This window comes from Periophthalmus magnuspinnatus, chromosome 12 (assembly GCF_009829125.3).
Source record: "Periophthalmus magnuspinnatus isolate fPerMag1 chromosome 12, fPerMag1.2.pri, whole genome shotgun sequence".
In the NCBI taxonomy this organism is placed as follows: domain Eukaryota; kingdom Metazoa; phylum Chordata; class Actinopteri; order Gobiiformes; family Gobiidae; genus Periophthalmus; species Periophthalmus magnuspinnatus.
Genome location: NC_047137.1, coordinates 18,753,953 through 18,773,747, shown reverse-complemented (window position 1 = coordinate 18,773,747; position 19,795 = coordinate 18,753,953). Strand labels below are relative to the sequence as shown.

The following is a 19,795-nucleotide window of genomic DNA, read 5'->3' as shown; positions in this document are numbered from 1 at the left end:
GACGTTTAGCTGAATGTTGTTATTGAACCACAGCAGCTTCAGACCTGAGCCGCATCCTAATGAGGAGACAAGGAGACAAGGAAGCAAGGAGGCAAGGAGAGAGGAGGTAAGGAGGGAGGAGACAAGGAGGGAGGAGACGATGAGGAAGGAGAAAAAGGGACGAGGAGCCGAGGAGAGGAAGCAAGGAGGCAAAGAGGCAAGAAGAGAAGAGACAAGAAGACAAGACGACGAGGAAGCCAGAAGGAAAGGAGAGAGGAGACGAGAAAGGATATTAGAAGGGAGGAGCCAAGGAGAGAAGGAGAGAAGAAGGGAAGGAGGGAGGAGAGAGAACAACATTATAACACGGTAGAAAGCTCCAAAAAGTCCATTTTGCTGAGCGCCGCCTCTTTAAAGGCTCTAAGCTCAAACAGACACGCCCCCTCCTCCTATTGGTCGGCCTCTGAGTGAGTGACAGGCAGATTTAACCAATCACAGTGAAGTATGAACTCTCAGAAGAAGTTTAGTTCCTCCTTAAATGTCACAGAATTTGGCAGGGACAAAGTAATTGGACTAAATACTGCAACTAATGCTAATGCTAATGCTAATGTTCAGCCCCGCCCCTTTTTAAAACAAATTTAAGACACATTAAAACGATTCCACTCACGACGCTTTGCAGTGACGCTGGGGTGTTCTGCATGTGTGTCTGTGGAATATATGTTAGCCGTGTCCAGTTATATACACAGTCCCCTGTGACCCTTTTGACCCCTGTGACCTCCGTGACCCCCGTGACCCAGTCGCCCGCTCCAGGTCAGATAAGTAAGAGGACACGAGATGAGAACAAGAGGACACAAGACGAGAACAAGAGGACACGAGACAAGAACAAAAGGACACGAGACGAGAACAAGAGGACACAAGACGAGAACAAGAGACGAGAACACGAGACGAGAACAAGAGGACACGAGACGAGAACAAGAGACGAGAACACGAGACGAGAACAAGAGGACACGAGACGAGAACAAGAGACGAGAACAAGAGGACACGAGACAAGAACAAAAGGACACAAGACGAGAACAAGAGGACATGAGACAAGAACAAAAGGACACGAGACGAGAACAAGAGGACATGAGACAAGAACAAAAGGACACGAGACGAGAACAAGAGACGAGAACAAGAGGACACGAGACAAGAACAAAAGGACACAAGACGAGAACAAGAGGACATGAGACAAGAACAAAAGGACACGAGACGAGAACAAGAGACGAGAACAAGAGGACACGAGACAAGAACAAAAGGACACAAGACGAGAACAAGAGGACATGAGACAAGAACAAAAGGACACGAGACGAGAACAAGAGACGAGAACAAGAGGACACGAGACAAGAACAAAAGGACACAAGACGAGAACAAGAGGACATGAGACAAGAACAAAAGGACACGAGACGAGAACAAGAGACGAGAACAAGAGGACACGAGACAAGAACAAAAGGACACAAGACGAGAACAAGAGGACATGAGACAAGAACAAAAGGACACAAGACGAGAACAAGAGGACAAGAGACGAGAACAAGAGACCACGTTTGACACGCGGACGATCTGGCCCTGAGTGTCTGGTCCTGGCTCCTCTTGTCCATGGCAGGTGGAGGTGATCGTGCTGATGGGATACAGGTGAGCGTGGGAGGAGCCAGGAACTCCGCCCAGCTCCAGACTCAGGCAGGTGAGGGAGGGGAGAAGCACACAGAGAAACAACACAGGAAACAGAAATACATGCATCGTGACAGAGGGACTGAAGAGAACCAGACCGATACTCGACCTCAGGAGGAGCCGTGTGGTTTTGGTCCCGGTCGTGGAACATTGGACCAAACAGTTTATCAGGACAATAAAAGGACGTATCCCCAAAGAACTGGTGTAAATGTACAAGAAACAGCAGCTGCTTTAAAGAAACTGTAGAAACACTTAAAGTACAAACTAAAGTACTCATTATAGTACTCATTAAAGTACTCATTATAGTACTCATTATAGTACTCATTATAGTACTCATTAAAGTACTCGTTAAAATACTCATTACAGAAGTGAGATGTTCAGCCTCAGATCAAGTCTCATCACAGAAAAATACAAACCAAATCCTCACCAGAACAAATAAGAAGCCCCACGATGAACTCTGACCTCTGAAGGACGGGTCAAATGCAGGTTTACCCAGAATCCCCGAGGTCACTTGGGGAAAGAAGGACCTGATGTGTCTGTTATTAATGTTCATATCTTGATTTACAGACACAATAGTGAAATAAAAACCCCAGGATCATGTAGAGGGTTAATACGAACATTTAAGACCAGAATGAGTCTGAAGAGACAGCGAGAGGGGACAGAGAGAGGACAGAGGGGACAGAGGGGGCGCTGTTTATACACAGAGTGAACTGGACAAAGAGTCGATGGAGCAGGAAGTGCGACATGATCACTTACTGTTTTGATGATCACTTCCTGTTTTGAACGCGGCAGCGGCAGGTTAGATATGCCGCGCTCCAGACTGACTCTTTGCTCTGACACTCGAGCTCTGATTTGTGGTTTAACCCAGAGACACTGGAGGACACGTCAAACGCAGAGGACACATGAGACAGACTGAGACACGTCTTTATTGTAGTTTCACATTTAGACAGAGACACGAGAATACACAGGATTTATCTGAACCCGACCAGAGACGGGTCTGAGGACGTCTTTGGGTCTGAGGACGTCTTTGGGTCTGAGGACGTCTTTGGGTCTGAGGACGTCGTTGGGTCTGAGGACGTCTTGGGTCTGAGGACGTCTCTGAGGACGTCTTTCGGTCTGAGGACGTCTCTGAGGACGTCTCTGAGGACGTCTCTGAGGACGTCTTTGTCTCGTTCACACTGAGCATGCCCAGAGTGCTCAGGTTTGAGAAAATAAAGAGTTTCACTGACAAATAAAACAGATCAGGAAGTGACACGGGCCTCTACAGGAAGTGAAGGGCGGGGCCTGAGCTCCTCTACAGGAAGTGAAGGGCGGGGCCTGAGCTCCTCTACAGGAAGTGAAGGGCGGGGTCAGACAGGTCCAGTCCACAGCCTTTAAGGTACGGACTCAAGTCTTTGCCCTGACAGCGATTTCTCCAGGCCACCCTGAAAAAAGAGTCTGAGTCAGGACTGAACCAGGACTAAACCAGGACTAAACCAGGTCTAAATCAGGTCTAAACCAGGACTAAACCAGGTCTAAACCAGGACTAAACCAGGACTAAACCCGGACTGATCCAGGACTAAACCAGGTCTAAACCAGGACTAAACCAGGTCTAAACCAGGACTAAACCAGGACTAAACCCAAAATATCAGGATTAAGCCACAGACTAATTCACTTCCTGTGGGACATTTCCTGGCCTGTGATTGGCTGCAGGATCACATGACTCACCAGGCCTTGGCGCCCTGTTGCCTGGCGACGGTTTTGGCGCAGTTTATGGCAACGGTCGGGTCATCGGCGAGAAGCGCTGCAGAGACAGACCAGCAGGGGGCATCAGGGACAAAGACAATGACACATTCGCCCAAAACATTGAAATAACATGTTTTTTAAGCTTCACTTTTGTTTTTGTCGCTCTGAGTCTCTCCTCTGTTTGCTCTCTGTGCTAAGCCCCTCCCCCTTCAGAGCACTATCACAATCAGCCTCATCGCACTAATGAAACTCCTGCACATCACACCAGGTTTGTCGCGTCATAGTGCACAGTTTGTGTCATGTTTTTGTTTATTTATGGAGGATTGTCGTGTGGAGCGTGGGTGATGTAGGCCTGTGGGCGGAGCCTCTTACATGGGTGATGTAGGCTTGTGGGCGGAGCTTCGTACAGGTTCATACTGCTAACTTTAAGGAGGGTTTGAATAGAGCCCAGGAGAGATCTCTAGATTACTCAAACATGGACGACATCCAAACCTCTTCATGTTCTTGATGAGGAACAGTGTTAGAACATGAGCGCTGGTCTCTGATTGGCCGTTACCTGAGCGCTGGTCTCTGATTGGCCGTTACCTGAGCACATGATGTTGCAGCCGTTGGCCTTGCTCACGCCTCCGTCCTTGCACCACCATTTGCTGTTGATCTGGAAGATTCCGTAGTCGGTGGAGTTGTCACGGTTGTGGTTCACGGTTTTGGTGTTGAAGCTCGATTCCCACCGAGTCAGACACACCCCTGAGACAGACGACCAATCAGAGCGGAGGAGAGGACCAATCAGAGAGGAGGAGAGGACCAATCAGAGAGGAGGAGGGAGAGGACCAATCAGAGAGGAGGAGAGGACCAATCAGAGAGGAGGAGAGGACCAATCAGAGAGGAGGAGGGAGAGGACCAATCAGAGAGGAGGAGAGGACGAATCAGAGAGGAGGAGGAGAGGACCAATCAGAGAGGAGGAGGGAGAGGACCAATCAGAGAGGAGGAGGGAGAGGACCAATCAGAGAGGAGGAGAGGACCAATCAGAGAGGAGGAGGGAGAGGACCAATCAGAGAGGAGGAGGAGAGGACCAATCAGAGAGGAGGAGAGGACCAATCAGAGAGGAGGAGAGGACCAATCAGAGAGGAGGAGAGGACCAATCAGAGAGGAGGAGGAGAGGACCAATCAGAGATTCAGTACTTCATAATAATGCATTGATCCAGTTCTAGTTTAGTTCTGTTCTAGTCCTGGTTTAGCCCTAGTATAGACCTGGATTAGTTTTGATTTAGTCCTGGTCCAGTCCTGGTCCAGTCCTGGTTTAGTCCTGGTCCAATCCTGGTTTAGTCCTGGTTTAGTCCTGGTCCAGTTCTGGTCCATTCCTGGTTTAGTCCTGGTCCAGTTCTGGTCTAGTCCTGGTTTAGTACTGGTTTAGTCCTGGTCCAGTCCTGGTCCAGTCCTGGTTTAGTCCTGGTCCAGTCCTGGTTTAGTCCTGGTTTAGTCCTGGTCCAGTACTCACAGTCTGCCAGGCTGATCTTCTGGTACTGGTCCATTCCTCTGCTCTTCAGGAGTTTGGCCCATTGGCACCTCTCAAACACCAGGCCCTGAGCCACAGCACAGAGCCCCGGGAGTAGAACCAGCAACCGCAGCATCTCCATGACGACCGGGACTGAAGCAGGACTAGAGCAGGACTAAACCAGGACTGAACCAGGACTAAACCAGGTCTGAACTGAGCTGGTGAGTGGGTGAGATTTTATCGCCGTGGGTGGAGTTTCCCAGCATTACCAGTCCAACCGGCCCCGCCCCTTCAGACTGCGAGCGCTCGCAGGCGTGTCCCTGCTCAAAGGCACACAGGCAGACAGTGGTATGCGCCCACATACCATGAGATTTGCAGATCCAAACTCCAAACAATGTAAAGAACAAACAGGAGCAAAAGTGACAGTTCATCTAAACAGACTCTGTGTTAAAGACTGACCTCAAACAGGAAGTGAACTTTATAAAACAGGAAGTAAACTTTATAAAACAGGAAGTACTTCTGAAACGGGACTTTTCTGAGGGAAGTTAAGTTTGAACAAGACCAGAACTAAACCAGGACTAAACCAGGTCTAAACCAGGACTAAACCAGGTCTAAATCTGGACTAAACCAGGTGTAAACCAGGTTTGTGACCATACGTTTGTGACAGAGGAGGACAGGGGAGGTGGTGAGGGTGGTCAGATGGTTTGGTGTGGGGTTAAGATCCAGGTCTAGGCCCGGGCCCTGGTCCTGGTGAGGAGTACCTCGCTGGAGGAGTCCGTTTCCTTCGCTCTTGTTCCTCAGCTCCTCGCTCTCACTTGGGGGTTTGTTCTTTCTACAGTGATTAAACTCGTGGCTCAAACTCCTCTCCTCTGAAGGCGGCCATTTTAATTTCCCACAGCAGCGAGCGGAGGTCGGGGGTCAGGGGTCTGTTTGAGGCGTGTCTGGAATCGTCTGAACCGGATTTAAAAGCACCGCAAGTCAAACAGTTCATCAGGGAAAAGAGCGATAATTACAGCCTAACAGATCACACTTAGGGTCGGACTACAGCTCCCATCATGCACTGCTGCCCGAGACCACGCACAAGACCACGCACGAGACCACTCACAAGACCACGCACGAGACCACGCCCGAGACCACGCACAAGACCACACACGAGACCACGCCCAAGAGATCTGGTTTGAAGGACAGGTCATGAGGGGGATTGTGTGGCAGGTCCAGTGTCTTACACAGATTGGCATCAGTCTGGGCTCCACTCTCTCCGTCGTGTCTCCGCTCCAGATCAAACACCATCGTCCAATCAGATTTGTTAATTTGAGTGACACGTGTGAGTGGAAGCAGCTCATTGGTCACTCATCATTTACAAACAAAACCACATTTCTCTCTCAGATGAACAGTTCAGTTCTTCTCTTTGATTCTGCACAAATCCTCCATGTTTTTCAGTCGTGTCATATTTTTGTCCTTTTGTCCCTCGTGTTGGACACATTTGTTTTGACACAGATGGACCAGATCTGGACCAGTGTTTGTTCTGGATCCCAGTCCAGGTTTAGTCCAGAGCTGAACCAGGTCTAAACCAGGTCTAAACCAGGACTAAACCAGGTCTAAACCAGGACTAAACCAGGACTAAACCAGGTCTAAAGTGAAGGACATGAGACAAAAACATAAACATGTCATTTCATTTTTATTTAGTTTCATCAAAAGTATAAAATCTGTTTTAAATACGTCTCATAATTATTTCATTGAATCAAACCCTGACGACCCAAAGCAGCGTAAGTTAAAAGCACATTTGCATAAAACAGGATAAGCCCCGCCTCCGGTCTGTCCTGAGCCCTGATTGGTTAGTAAGTGCTTGGCATTGACATCACTCAGTATCACCATAAATGCATAGTTTAACGTCAAAGGGAAACGGGGTCAGAGGTCAAAAGTCACAGTTAACGGCATTTTCATATCAATATCATTTCTCAAGCTTTGACCTTTGACCTGATTCCTTTTTAAAGAGGGGGTATTTACTTCTGCGGGTTTTACCTGTAACACATAACATTTAGATCTCCATGTTTCCTTTTATTGTTTTTAAAATGTTATATTCACCCAAAACAAAGAATTAAAATGTTTTATAAGTTTCACTTTTGTTTTGGGGGAGTTGGATTCAGCCCTCGTCACCTTTACTCACATACGTCCTCATTTCTGCACATGCTCTTCAGAATAAAAGCCCTCTGACTCTTCAGAATAAAAGCCCTCTGACTCTTCAGAATAAAAGCCCTCTGACTCTTCAGAATAAAAGCCCTCTGACTCTTCAGAATAAAAGCCCTCTGACTCTTCAGAATAAAAGCCCTCTGACTCTTCAGAATAAAAGCCCTCTGACTCTTCAGAATAAAAGCCCTCTAACTCTTCAAAATAAAAGCCCTCTAACTCTTCAAAATAAAAGCCCTCTAACTCTTCAAAATAAAAGCCCTCTAACTCTTCAAAATAAAAGCCCTCTTACTCTTCAAAATAAAAGCCCTCTTACTCTTCAAAATAAAAGCCCTCTTACTCTTCAAAATAAAAGCCCTCTAACTCTTCAAACTAAAAGCCCTCTGATGCTTCAAAATAAAAGCCCTCTAACTCTTCAGAATAAAAGCCCTCTAACTCTTCAGAATAAAAGCCTCTAACTCTTCAGAATAAAAGCCTCTAACTCTTCAGAATAAAAGCCTCTAACTCTTCAGAATAAAAGCCTCTAACTCTTCAGAATAAAAGCCTCTAACTCTTCAGAATAAAAGCCTCTAACTCTTCAAAATAAAAGCCCTCTAACTCTTCAAAATAAAAGCCTCTAACTCTTCAGAATAAAAGCCTCTAACTCTTCAGAATAAAAGCCTCTAACTCTTCAGAATAAAAGCCTCTAACTCTTCAGAATAAAAGCCCTCTAACTCTTCAGAATAAAAGCCCTCTAACTCTTCAAAATAAAAGCCCTCTAACTCTTCAAAATAAAAGCCCTCTAACTCTTCAAAATAAAAGCCCTCTAACTCTTCAAAATAAAAGCCCTCTGATGCTTCAAAATAAAAGCCCTCTAACTCTTCAAAATAAAAGCCCTCTAACTCTTCAGAATAAAAGCCTCTAACTCTTCAGAATAAAAGCCTCTAACTCTTCAGAATAAAAGCCTCTAACTCTTCAGAATAAAAGCCTCTAACTCTTCAAAATAAAAGCCTCTAACTCTTCAGAATAAAAGCCTCTAACTCTTCAAAATAAAAGCCCTCTGATGCTTCAAAATAAAAGCCCTCTAACTCTTCAGAATAAAAGCCTCTAACTCTTCAAAATAAAAGCCCTCTAACTCTTCAAAATAAAAGCCCTCTAACTCTTCAGAATAAAAGCCTCTAACTCTTCAAAATAAAAGCCCTCTAACTCTTCAGAATAAAAGCCCTCTAACTCTTCAAAATAAAAGCCTCTAACTCTTCAAAATAAAAGCCTCTAACTCTTCAAAATAAAAGCCTCTAACTCTTCAAAATAAAAGCCTCTAACTCTTCAAAATAAAAGCCTCTAACTCTTCAAAATAAAAGCCCCTAACTCTTCAGAATCAAAGCCTCTCTTAACGTTGCTCTCATTGGTTCCTCGCGCCGTTCTCTGTCCTTTTCTTTGTGCTCGTCTCCGTCTCCGTGGTGACCGGGCGGTGGGTGTGGCAGTGATGGGTGTGGAGGGGGCCTGGGTGTGTGGGTGGGGCGGCGATGGGGGCGGAGTCTCTGGCGTTAGCAGGTGCAGGTCGGGTTTAAGGCTGTAGGCGGAGCTGCAAGGTTCAATGAACATGAAAAAGACCTGGGAACAGAGAGAAGAGCAAGGTTTAGTCCTGGTTTAGTCCTGGTTTAGTCCTGGTTTAGTCCTGGTTTAGTCCTGGTTTAGTCCTGGTTTAGTCCTGGTTTAGCCCTGGTTCAGTCCTGGTTCAGTCCTGGTCTAGTCCTGGTCTAGTCCCGGTTTAGTCCCGGTTTAGTCCCGGTTTAGACCCGGTTCAGTCCTGGTTCAGTCCTGGTTCAGTCCTGGTTCAGTCCTGGTTTAGTCCTGGTTCAGTCCTGGTTCAGTCCTGGTTCAGTCCTGGTTTAGTCCTGGTTTAGACCTGGTTCAGTCCTGGTTCAGTCCTGGTTCAGTCCTGGTTCAGTCCTGGTTCAGTCCTGGTCTAGTCCTGGTCTAGTCCTGGTTTAGTCCTGGTTCAGTCCTGGTTCAGTCCTGGTTTAGTCCTGGTCTAGTCCTGGTCTAGTCCTGGTTTAGTCCTGGTTCAGTCCTGGTTCAGTCCTGGTTTAGTCCTGGTTTAAAATGGAGCATTAAAATGTGATCGTGGTCATTTCTCATTAGCCTTCCTCTTCTCCCACTCGTCTTTTTCCCTCAGTCGCTCTCTTCATCTCTTTCCCCTTCAATCTCTCTTACATTTCTGTCTCTCTCTCCTTCTTTACTCTCCTCTCCTTTTATTTCCTTTCTCTTTCTCCCTCCTCCTTTCCTTCCTCTCACCCCCCTACACTCTCTAACTCTCTCTCTCCTCTCTTCCACCTCCCGCTCTTCTTTCTTCTCTCCTCCATCTCCCATCTCCTCCTTTCTCTCACCCTCACCTCTCCTCCCCTCTCTCATCTCACCTCCTCTCTCTCCTTTCCTCTCTCCCCCTCTCTCCTCCTCCTCCCCCCCTCTCTCTCCTCCCTCTCTCCTCTCTCTCTTTCTCTGCCTGTGGTCTGTTAATCCTTGTGTTAATTCCTCTTTAATAACTCCCTGTGGAGATAATGCATGTTCCGCTCCCTCGCTCTGTGTGAGTGTGCACGTGTGAGTGTGCACGTGTGAGTGTGCACGTGTGTGCACGTCTGAGCGAGCGTGCACATGTGTGAGTGTGCACGTGTGTGTGAGAGTGTGCACGTGTGTGTGTGAGAGTGTGCACGTGTGTGTGCACGTCTGAGCGAGCGTGCACATGTGTGAGTGTGCACGTGTGTGCGCGAGCGTGCACGTGTGACTGAGAGTTAATTAACAGTGATCCAGAGTCTCCATCTGATAAAAGTGTGACTGAAGAGACAAGATAAAGACAGAAAAGAAAAAGGGAGAGAGAAGAGAAAGAGAGGGGCGGAGAGAGAGAAGAGAGAGAGAGGGGCAGAGAGAGGAGAGAGAGAGGGGCAGAGAGAGGAGAGAGAGAGAAGAGAAAGAGAGAGAGGGGCAGAGAGAGGAGAGAAAGAGAGAGAGGGGCAGAGAGAGGAGAGAGAGGGGCAGAGAGAGAGAAGAGAAAGAGAGAGAGGGGCAGAGAGAGGAGAGAAAGAGAGAGGGGCAGAGAGAGGAGAGAAAGAGAGAGGGGCAAACAGAGGAGAGAGAGGGGCGGAGAGAGGAGAGAGAGAAAGAGAGAGAAGGAAGAGAAGAGAGAGAAAGAGGCAGAGAGAGAGAGAAGAGAGAGAAAGAGAGAGAGGGGCAGAGAGAGAAGAGAGAGAAGAGTAAGATGCAAATAGTAAAGGGGCAGATGGACTGAAACAGAGAGACAGTAGGACCATAAATGGGAGCTCAGATCATTCCCATCTCCAACTGAAAAACTCTGGAACGCCACTGGTCACTCCCACCTGACCAGAGCAGAGCTGAGGTGACCTGAGCTGAGGTGACCTGAGCTGAGGTGACCTGAGCTGAGGTGACCTGAGCTGAGGTGACCTGAGCTGAGGTGACCTGAGCTGTGACCCTTCAGACACGAGTTGAACTGTGACATCTTAAAACAATGATAATCACCACAGAAACAACGTAAACATCTTTAAACACTTTAGCATTAGCATTAGCCGTGTTGTTTACATATTACTTCATTCATCTGGACCGCTCTGAGGTCAGAACTCGGAATGTTCAACTGGGAAATATCTGACCTCCTGGAATGCCTCATATTCCCGGACTCCAGGCGACTCCCCGACGAGGGGACGAGCCGTGAGCGACGCCTGGACATGACACTGAATTAAACATGAATCCAACATGGCGGCTGCTTCAAAGTGGATTCTCTGAGTTCTGGGGGACGGCGTAGACCATGATCCTTTGCTCCGTTTCAGTGAGTCGACACGAAGAAAACTTATGAAGCACGTCTGAATCTGATGTTTGGATTATGACGGGAGCAAAGTGTGGAGGCGTTTTAAAGGTCAAAGTGACACAAAACAGACGCATCCGGAAATATCCCAGAGATCTGGACCGACGTGAAAAAAGAACAGGAAGAGGAGCAGAAAAGAGCGGACGAGCCGAGCGGTCAGAGGGGTTCAGTGGATTTTCAGCACGATTCAAACACATGGAGTTCACTGTCCGGTGTTTTCAGGCCACAGGAAAACCAGATCTGACGCCATTTTGTAAAAGTCCAGATGACGTCTGTGCCCCTAAATAAACGTGGGGCTGTCACGTGTCCACTCCGACGCTGATAAGCCCCTCCCCCTCAACGCTCATCGTCTGGAACGCCTCCTTTGCTTTGCCCGAATGGTGCAGGCTCCTCCCCCCGGCTCCTCCCCTCACTTGTGATTAGTCACCTCGGTCAGACTCTGCGGTCGGTCAGACGGTCAGACTCTGCGGTCGGTCAGACGGTCAGACTCTGCGGTCGGTCAGACGGTCAGACTCTGCGGTCGGTCAGACGGTCAGACTCTGCGGTCGGTCAGACTCTGCGGTCGGTCAGACTCTGCGGTCGGTCAGACTCTGCGGTCGGTCAGACTCTGTGGGAGCTCACCTGTGATTGGCTGGCCCGGTTGCTCTCTGCTCTGTGATTGGTCAGCGGGCTCTCCTCTCTCTCGTGCTCTCGGCGGTTCGGGCCAAAGTGTCTGCGGTGAGCGCCTCCTCCAGGCTGCGCCGCACCTGGTTCACCACCTGCTCCTGCACCCTGAAAATACACACAACATCACACAAACACACACACAAAGTGACACATGCACACAAAGTGACACACGCACACACACAACATCACACAAACAAAGTGACACATGCACAGCTCTCACACACACCAGTCCCGGTCCAGTCCCGGTCCAGTCCCGGTCCAGTCCCGGTCCAGTCCCGGTCCAGTCCCGGTCCAGTCCCGGTCCAGTCTCTGACCTGATGTGTTGCTCGGTGACAGTAAAGCTTCTACACGGGGGTTGGCTGCAGTTGATCCAGACGGCCGGGTTCTTCTCGGCGCTGGAGCTCTGTCCACTGATGGGGCCTGAGCTCAGGTGCAGAGCCGAGGAGATGGCCCACAGCAGACAGTCCTCCGACGGGTCCGGCCCGATGCCTGAGGACCAACACACTCAGATGCCCTCCCAGACACAAGTCCCACAGACTTACCCCTGTGTGTCAGAGCCTGTAGTAGTAGTCGTAGTATTGGAGGTAGTACTAGTATTAACAGAGTGTTCATGCTCACACCAGAGGCCCCTCCATCCCCCCAGTACTACTACAGTACTACAGCACTACTACAGCACTACTACAGTACTACTACAGCACTACTACAGTACTACTACAGTACTACTACAGTACTACTACAGCACTACTACAGCACTACTACAGTACTACTACAGCACTACTACAGCACTACTACAGCACTACTACAGCACTACTACAGCACTACTACAGTACTACTACAGCACTACTACAGCACTACTACAGTACTACTACAGTACTACTACAGCACTACTACAGTACTACTACAGTACTACTACAGTACTACTACAGCTCTACTACAGCACTACTACAGTACTACTACAGCACTACTACAGCACTACTACAGCACTACTACAGTACTACTACAGCACTACTACAGCACTACTACAGCACTACTACAGCACTACTACAGTACTACTACAGCACTACTACAGCACTACTACAGCACTACTACAGCACTACTACAGTACTACAGTACTACTACAGTACTACTACAGCACTACTACAGTACTACTACAGTACTACTACAGCACTACTACAGTACTACAGTACTACTACAGTACTACTACAGCACTACTACAGTACTACAACAGCACTACTACAGTACTACTACAGCACTACTACAGCACTACTACAGTACTACTACAGCACTACTACAGCACTACTACAGTACTACAGTACTACTACAGTACTACAACAGCACTACTACAATACTACTACAGCACGACTACAGTACTACTACAGCACTACTACAGCACTACTACAGTACTACAACAGCACTACTACAATACTACTACAGCACTACTACAGTACTACTACAGCACTACTACAGCACTACTACAGTACTACAACAGCACTACTACAATACTACTACAGCACTACTACAGTACTACTACAGCACTACTACAGCACTACTACAGTACTACAACAGCACTACTACAATACTACTACAGCACTACTACAGCACTACTACAGTACTACAACAGCACTACTACAGCACTACTACAGCACTACTACAGTACTACAGTACTACTACAGTACTACTACAATACTACTACAGCACTACTACAGCACTACTACAGTACTACAGCACTACTACAGCACTACTACAGCACTACTACAGTACTACAACAGCACTACTACAATACTACTACAGCACTACTACAGTACTACAACAGCACTACTACAATACTACTACAGCACTACTACAGTACTACTACAGTACTACTACAGCACTACTACAGTACTACTACAGTACTACTACAGTACTACAACAGCACTACTACAATACTACTACAGCACTACTACAGCACTACTACAGCACTACTACAGCACTACAGGAGTACTACAGTACTACAGGAGTACTACAGTACTACAGTAGCGTGAGTAGAGGTCATACTCACAGTGCAGTCCTGAGGGCAGGTCCATAGTTCTCAGAGTTTCTTGTGTCACGTCTGAAGACCTCAGGCCTTTGAGCCTCTTCTCCCAAAACAACTGCAACAAACAACAAACAAATAAACAGATAAATAAACAACAAACAAACTGATAAACAACCAATAAACACACAAATGAACTGCACTGAAGCATTAAAGAGGTGGTATTTACTTGTGTGGGGTATTTACTCTAACACATATTTTAATCTCCATGTTTCCTTGTCTTGTTTTTTTTATTCTGTTTTCATCGCTCTGAGACACGTGACCAAAGACATTCAAACGTGGCAGTGAAAGAGTTAAGTGTGTTTAACCCTGGTGCTGTGCTGCCTCCTGCTGGTGCACACGCCTCACTGCAGCTCTGTGTAAAGGGCTGTGTTTTCTGGGGGTGAGGGCCCTGAGGTCCACAGCCCTCAGTGACAGACTGAGGTCAAATCAATATTAGAGGACATTGTGTTTATGAAGACTAAATCTGATCAAACTCAGGATGGATCGATATAAAGAAAAACATCATGATTCATTTCCCCCGTCGTGCAGCTCTGGGTCCGTTTAATCCAGAGCAGGGGCCAAACTGTGGCCCGGGGACCAAAACGTGGCCCTCGGGACGAGGTGTGTCGGTCCTGAAGCCTCCTGCTGGACTGGGCCTGTCATTACCCAGTTTGAGTCAGAGCCACATTTGCATCAGATTTCACTCTGCACATGCTCAGAGGCGCCTGCACAAACGTGTCACTACGGCAACACACACAGGACAAACTCCACGGAACAGTCTGTGTGTTTGACTCTTTAAATATGTTTATTTGAACATGAACGTGAGACTAGACCAGGACTAGAGCAGGACTAGAGCAGGGCTAGACCAGGACTAAACCAAGACTAGACTAGGACTAGTCCAGGACTAGACCAGGACTAGACCAGGACTAGAGCAGGACTAGAGCAGGGCTAGACCAGGACTAAACCAAGACTAGACTAGGACTAGTCCAGGACTCTCCATAGAGCAAACAGATGACACATAGAGGCCCTGGTCTGAGGTTAACGTTTCATGTTTGTGTCACAGGATTTGAACTGAGTCTTTATCAAAATAAACTCATCAAACTTTATTTACAAAATCGATTTGACTTAAATGAAGCAGAACTCAGGTTTAACTGACACAAAGTCCAACTGAGTCAAATCATGAAAATAAAGACAAGCTAACGATTAGCACTGACGCAACCAGGGATGTCCAAACTACGGCTCAGGGGCCAAATGCGGCCCTCAGACCAATTTTTGTTGGCCCTCATGCCTCCTCCTAAACTGGCCCAATTGATCAGGAAGTATTTTTTACCACACACTGAAGAGATTCTACCTCTATAACCTGAGTAACATCACATTGTGACACAGACCTAAAAATAATCGTCCAAGTCTTATTAAGAGTACGATGTGTCTGTCAGACATGTGTTAAACATTTGACTCAACACTGGTCTGGGGCCCTCTGCCTCAAATATGTTTCAGCAAAGTTTGGACACCCCTGCCCTAAACGATCACAGGCAAAGCGTCTCACCGAGCCCTATTACTCACGACGCCTCACCTGTCTGGGCTGCTCCGTCGCCCTCTGCTGGTCGCTCTTCACCTTGTTGCCGGGGTGACCTGTTACCTTGGTGACAGGTTGTTTAAATATGGAGGCCGTCTGTCTGATGGGCAGCGCTGTGTTCAGGTCCGGTTTCCCGCTCTGACAAAGTACACATTACTGTTAAAAAGAAGTAGTAACAGTAGTACTCGTAGTAGTAGTAACAGTAGCAGCAGAAGGGCTGATGGAGTCGTGCAGCTCTGACCACAGCCTCTTCACAAAAATGTGACATCACCTCAGCTTCAGCTCCACATGAAGCTCATGGAGGTGGAGCAGGTAAAGAGGCTGATCTGGAGCAGAGCGGCATATTTAGAACTCTGATCATGGGTATCACGAGTATCATGGGTATCATGAGTATCATGAGTAGCAACCAAAGAGCACATCTGGAGGGAGGAAAGGGTAACAGCCCTTCCCACTTGAGCAGGGAGCAGGTGCTTAGCAACGCTGTCAAACAAACCTAACGGCAGCGACTTCAGGGAGAAAAGGTTTGTCTGTTATTAATGTTCATATCTTGATTTACAGACACAATAGTGAAATAAAAACCCCAGGATCATGTAGAGGGTTAATACGAACATTTAAGACCAGAATGAGTCTGAAGAGACAGAGACAGAGAGAGGACAGAGAGAGGACAGAGAGAGGACAGAGAGAGGACAGGAAGTGCGACATGATCACTTCCTGTTTTGAATGTAGCGGCGGCAGGTTAGATCTGTCCAGAAATATGTACAGTCTGTGGTTCTGACACTGTAGAGTCAGAGGGACACAGGGCTACTGCTCTTCTTCTGTTACTCCTCATGTTCATCACATGTGCTGACTCTTCATCACACACATGTGCTGACTCTTCATCACACACATGTGCTGACTCTTCATCACACACACGTGCTGACTCTTCATCACACACACATGTGCTGACTCTTCATCACTGATACACATGTGCCGACTCTTCATCACTGATACACATGTGCCGACTCTTCATCACTGATACACACATGTGCCGACTCTTCATCACACACACATGTGCTGACTCTTCATCACACACACGTGCTGACTCTTCATCACACACACATGTGCTGACTCTTCATCACACACACATGTGCCGACTCTTCATCACACACACATGTGCCGACTCTTCATCACACACACATGTGCTGACTCTTCATCACTGATACACACATGTGCTGACTCTTCATCACACACACATGTGCTGACTCTTCATCACTGATACACACATGTGCTGACTCTTCATCACACACACGTGCTGACTCTTCATCACACACACGTGCTGACTCTTCATCACACACACGTGCCGACTCTTCATCACACACACATGTGCTGACTCTTCATCACTGATACACACATGTGCTGACTCTTCATCACACACACGTGCTGACTCTTCATCACACACACGTGCCGACTCTTCATCACACACACATGTGCTGACTCTTCATCACTGATACACACATGTGCCGACTCTTCATCACACACACATGTGCTGACTCTTCATCACTGATACACACATGTGCTGACTCTTCATCACACACACGTGCTGACTCTTCATCACACACATGTGCTGACTCTTCATCACACACATGTGCTGACTCTTCATCACACACACGTGCTGACTCTTCATCACACACACATGTGCTGACTCTTCATCACTGATACACATGTGCCGACTCTTCATCACTGATACACATGTGCCGACTCTTCATCACTGATACACACATGTGCTGACTCTTCATCACACACACATGTGCTGACTCTTCATCACACACACATGTGCTGACTCTTCATCACACACACGTGCTGACTCTTCATCACACACACATGTGCTGACTCTTCATCACACACACGTGCTGACTCTTCATCACACACACATGTGCTGACTCTTCATCACACACACATGTGCCGACTCTTCATCACACACACATGTGCCGACTCTTCATCACACACACATGTGCTGACTCTTCATCACTGATACACACATGTGCTGACTCTTCATCACACACACATGTGCTGACTCTTCATCACTGATACACACATGTGCTGACTCTTCATCACACACACGTGCTGACTCTTCATCACACACGTGCTGACTCTTCATCACACACACGTGCTGACTCTTCATCACTGATACACACATGTGCTGACTCTTCATCACTGATACACACATGTGCCGACTCTTCATCACACACACATGTGCTGACTCTTCATCACACACACATGTGCTGACTCTTCATCACTGATACACACACGTGCTGACTCTTCATCACACACACGTGCTGACTCTTCATCACTGATACACACATGTGCTGACTCTTCATCACACACACATGTGCTGACTCTTCATCACTGATACACACATGTGCTGACTCTTCATCACACACACGTGCTGACTCTTCATCACACACACGTGCCGACTCTTCATCACACACACATGTGCCGACTCTTCATCACACACACATGTGCTGACTCTTCATCACTGATACACACATGTGCTGACTCTTCATCACACACACGTGCTGACTCTTCATCACACACACGTGCTGACTCTTCATCACACACACATGTGCTGACTCTTCATCACTGATACACACGTGCTGACTCTTCATCACACACACACATGTGCTGACTCACTTTACGTGGCTCAAACACCATGTGACTGGTTTAATGTTTGACTCTCGTGGTGGACACACGTGTCCCACAGGAGAGTGATGTCACAGACCTGCTGCTGTTTCAGAATAAACATTATTTTGGTCTTAAATGAGACTTTTCTGTCACACTGTCCTCGAGGCTCAGCCCTGAGCAGCTGAGAGGAGATGAAACAGTGAGACACAAATCTGCCCAAACAGCAGCAACAGAATCTGTCCCACAGTGACTCTGCAGAAGTAACACAGGTCACAGAGGTCACAGAGGTCACAGAGGTAGTAGTAACAGCAGTATTTGTAGTTGCAGTAGTATTCGTAGTAATATTTGTAGAAGTAGTTCAGACCTTGGTGACTCCGGGATCGTGTCTCGTCCTCTGTTTGCTCTTCTGGAGTTTTCCAGGTGCCATTTTCCCCGTCCGGAAGTCGAAACATGACAGGTCCACAGACGATCCCAGGAACCGGACCAACTGAGGCTTAGACCGGAACTTTTTACCTGAGGGGCTGAGAGACCAGGGTTAAACCAGGACTGGACCAGGACTGGACCAGGACTGGACCAGGACTAAACAAGAAAAAAAACAGTGTTGGACTATGACAGAACTAATGTTTAAGTCAACAACAGGTCACAAAGTTTTATTTTGAATAAACCTGTAGTGGGATCACGTGGGGTCATATGGGGTCACGTGGGGTCATGTGGGGGTCACGTGGGGTCGTGTGTTCCTGTAAACGCTGAACCATTTCCTCAAATCATGACTCAGAATCAAAGTGAAAGTAACGGTGACGTCACTTCCCGTGTCCGCTCTATAACGCTGACACATCGACGAGCAGAGGGGGAGGGGGCGATAAACAGCTGTGGCACAGCGGTTAGCAAACCTGCCTCACAGCGAGAAGGTCTGGGGTTTTATTCCAAAATTATGTTAGGCCATTCTGTGTGGAGATTAAATGTTATCTCTTTGCCCTGATAACTTCTGTTCATAAACATGCACCCTACTACGGACCCAGAGGTCAGGGGTCAAACCCAAAGGTCAGGGGTGAAACCCAAAGGTCAGGGGTCAAACCCAGAGGTCAGGAGTTAAACCCAGAGGAGAGGCTACCAACTCTGCCAGTACCTGTAGTAGTAGACGTCACTCTTCCCAGCGCTGAGGCCTGATTTGCGGATCACCTCCTCCTTCTTCCACCCTGGAGGCAGCGCCGGGCAGTCGGTCCTCCTCTTCTCCATCTCTGGACCAGGACTACACCAGGACTAAACCGGGACTAAACCGGGACTAAACTAGGTCTAAACCAGGACTAAATCAGGACTACACCAGGACTGAACCAGGTCTAAATCAGGACTAAACAGAGCTCTGAATCAGGCTAAAAGTGGTTCTAAACTGGTTTAAAGTTAGCCCCGTATCACAGCGGTGACCAGCCCGGTTGAAGCCGGCTGTGGGTGCTCCTCTCCCCGGCTGTGGGTGCTCCTCTCCCCGGTTCGGGTGCTCTTCTCCCCGGTTCGGGTGCTCTCTGACCCGCTGTCTCTCTCTCTCGTCGCGATCCGCCCGGTTCCGTCGTGTATTTCCGGTATAACTTTCCAAACTTGGCTCGGTACTGACCCGGTTCCGCCCACATGCGGGCCAGTAGCGCCTGTATGGTCCCGTACGGCCCGCTTTTGCTCAGTTTGTCCCGGGTTTGTGCGGGTTTGTGCTAGTTTTTCCGCGCTGGGTCTAACGGCTGATCCGTTCTGATCTGATCTGGAACCGACGTGGTGACGCAGGCGCACGCACGTACACACCTTCTGCGTCACCGCGGTTACGCACGGCACGTACACAGAGGCGCGCGCCCTGTGTGCGCGCCACATCAAACAAACGAGACAAGATGAGAGAAAATGAGTTACATCAAATTACAACTA

General features: G+C 47.9%; 2 protein-coding genes across 2 annotated transcripts; both read right to left on the bottom strand.

Moving 5' to 3' along the window:
- Positions 1 to 2,928: 2,928 nt before the first annotated feature.
- LOC117379638 (lysozyme C-like) lies at positions 2,929 to 5,054 on the bottom strand. Its single transcript, XM_033976344.2, has 4 exons — positions 4,901 to 5,054; positions 3,991 to 4,149; positions 3,388 to 3,463; positions 2,929 to 3,104 (listed from the first exon to the last, which is right to left on the bottom strand). Exons 1-4 carry the CDS (start codon positions 5,037 to 5,039, stop codon positions 3,008 to 3,010), a joined length of 471 nt encoding a protein of 156 aa, XP_033832235.1. The 5' UTR covers positions 5,040 to 5,054; the 3' UTR covers positions 2,929 to 3,007.
- Positions 5,055 to 6,558: 1,504 nt separating this feature from the next.
- On the bottom strand, positions 6,559 to 19,658 carry mbd2 (methyl-CpG binding domain protein 2). Its single transcript, XM_033976343.2, has 7 exons — positions 19,020 to 19,658; positions 18,258 to 18,414; positions 15,230 to 15,370; positions 13,642 to 13,732; positions 11,918 to 12,092; positions 11,559 to 11,708; positions 6,559 to 8,677 (listed from the first exon to the last, which is right to left on the bottom strand). Exons 1-6 carry the CDS (start codon positions 19,127 to 19,129, stop codon positions 11,600 to 11,602), a joined length of 783 nt encoding a protein of 260 aa, XP_033832234.1. The 5' UTR covers positions 19,130 to 19,658; the 3' UTR covers positions 6,559 to 8,677; positions 11,559 to 11,599.
- Positions 19,659 to 19,795: the final 137 nt, after the last annotated feature.

Coding starts and splice junctions, on each gene's coding strand:
- LOC117379638 (XM_033976344.2), bottom strand. CDS start 5,039: ATGGAGATGCTGCGGTTGCTGGTTCTACTCCCGGGGCTCTGTGCTGTG. Junction 4,150..4,900: donor GAAGATCAGCCTGGCAGACT/GTGAGTACTGGA, acceptor CGTCTGTCTCAG/GGGTGTGTCTGACTCGGTGG. Junction 3,464..3,990: donor CTGCAACATCATGTGCTCAG/GTAACGGCCAAT, acceptor CTGTCTCTGCAG/CGCTTCTCGCCGATGACCCG.
- mbd2 (XM_033976343.2), bottom strand. CDS start 19,129: ATGGAGAAGAGGAGGACCGACTGCCCGGCGCTGCCTCCAGGGTGGAAG. Junction 18,415..19,019: donor AGTGACGTCTACTACTACAG/GTACTGGCAGAG, acceptor CTGGTCTCTCAG/CCCCTCAGGTAAAAAGTTCC. Junction 12,093..13,641: donor CCTGCCCTCAGGACTGCACT/GTGAGTATGACC, acceptor GTTGGTCCTCAG/GCATCGGGCCGGACCCGTCG.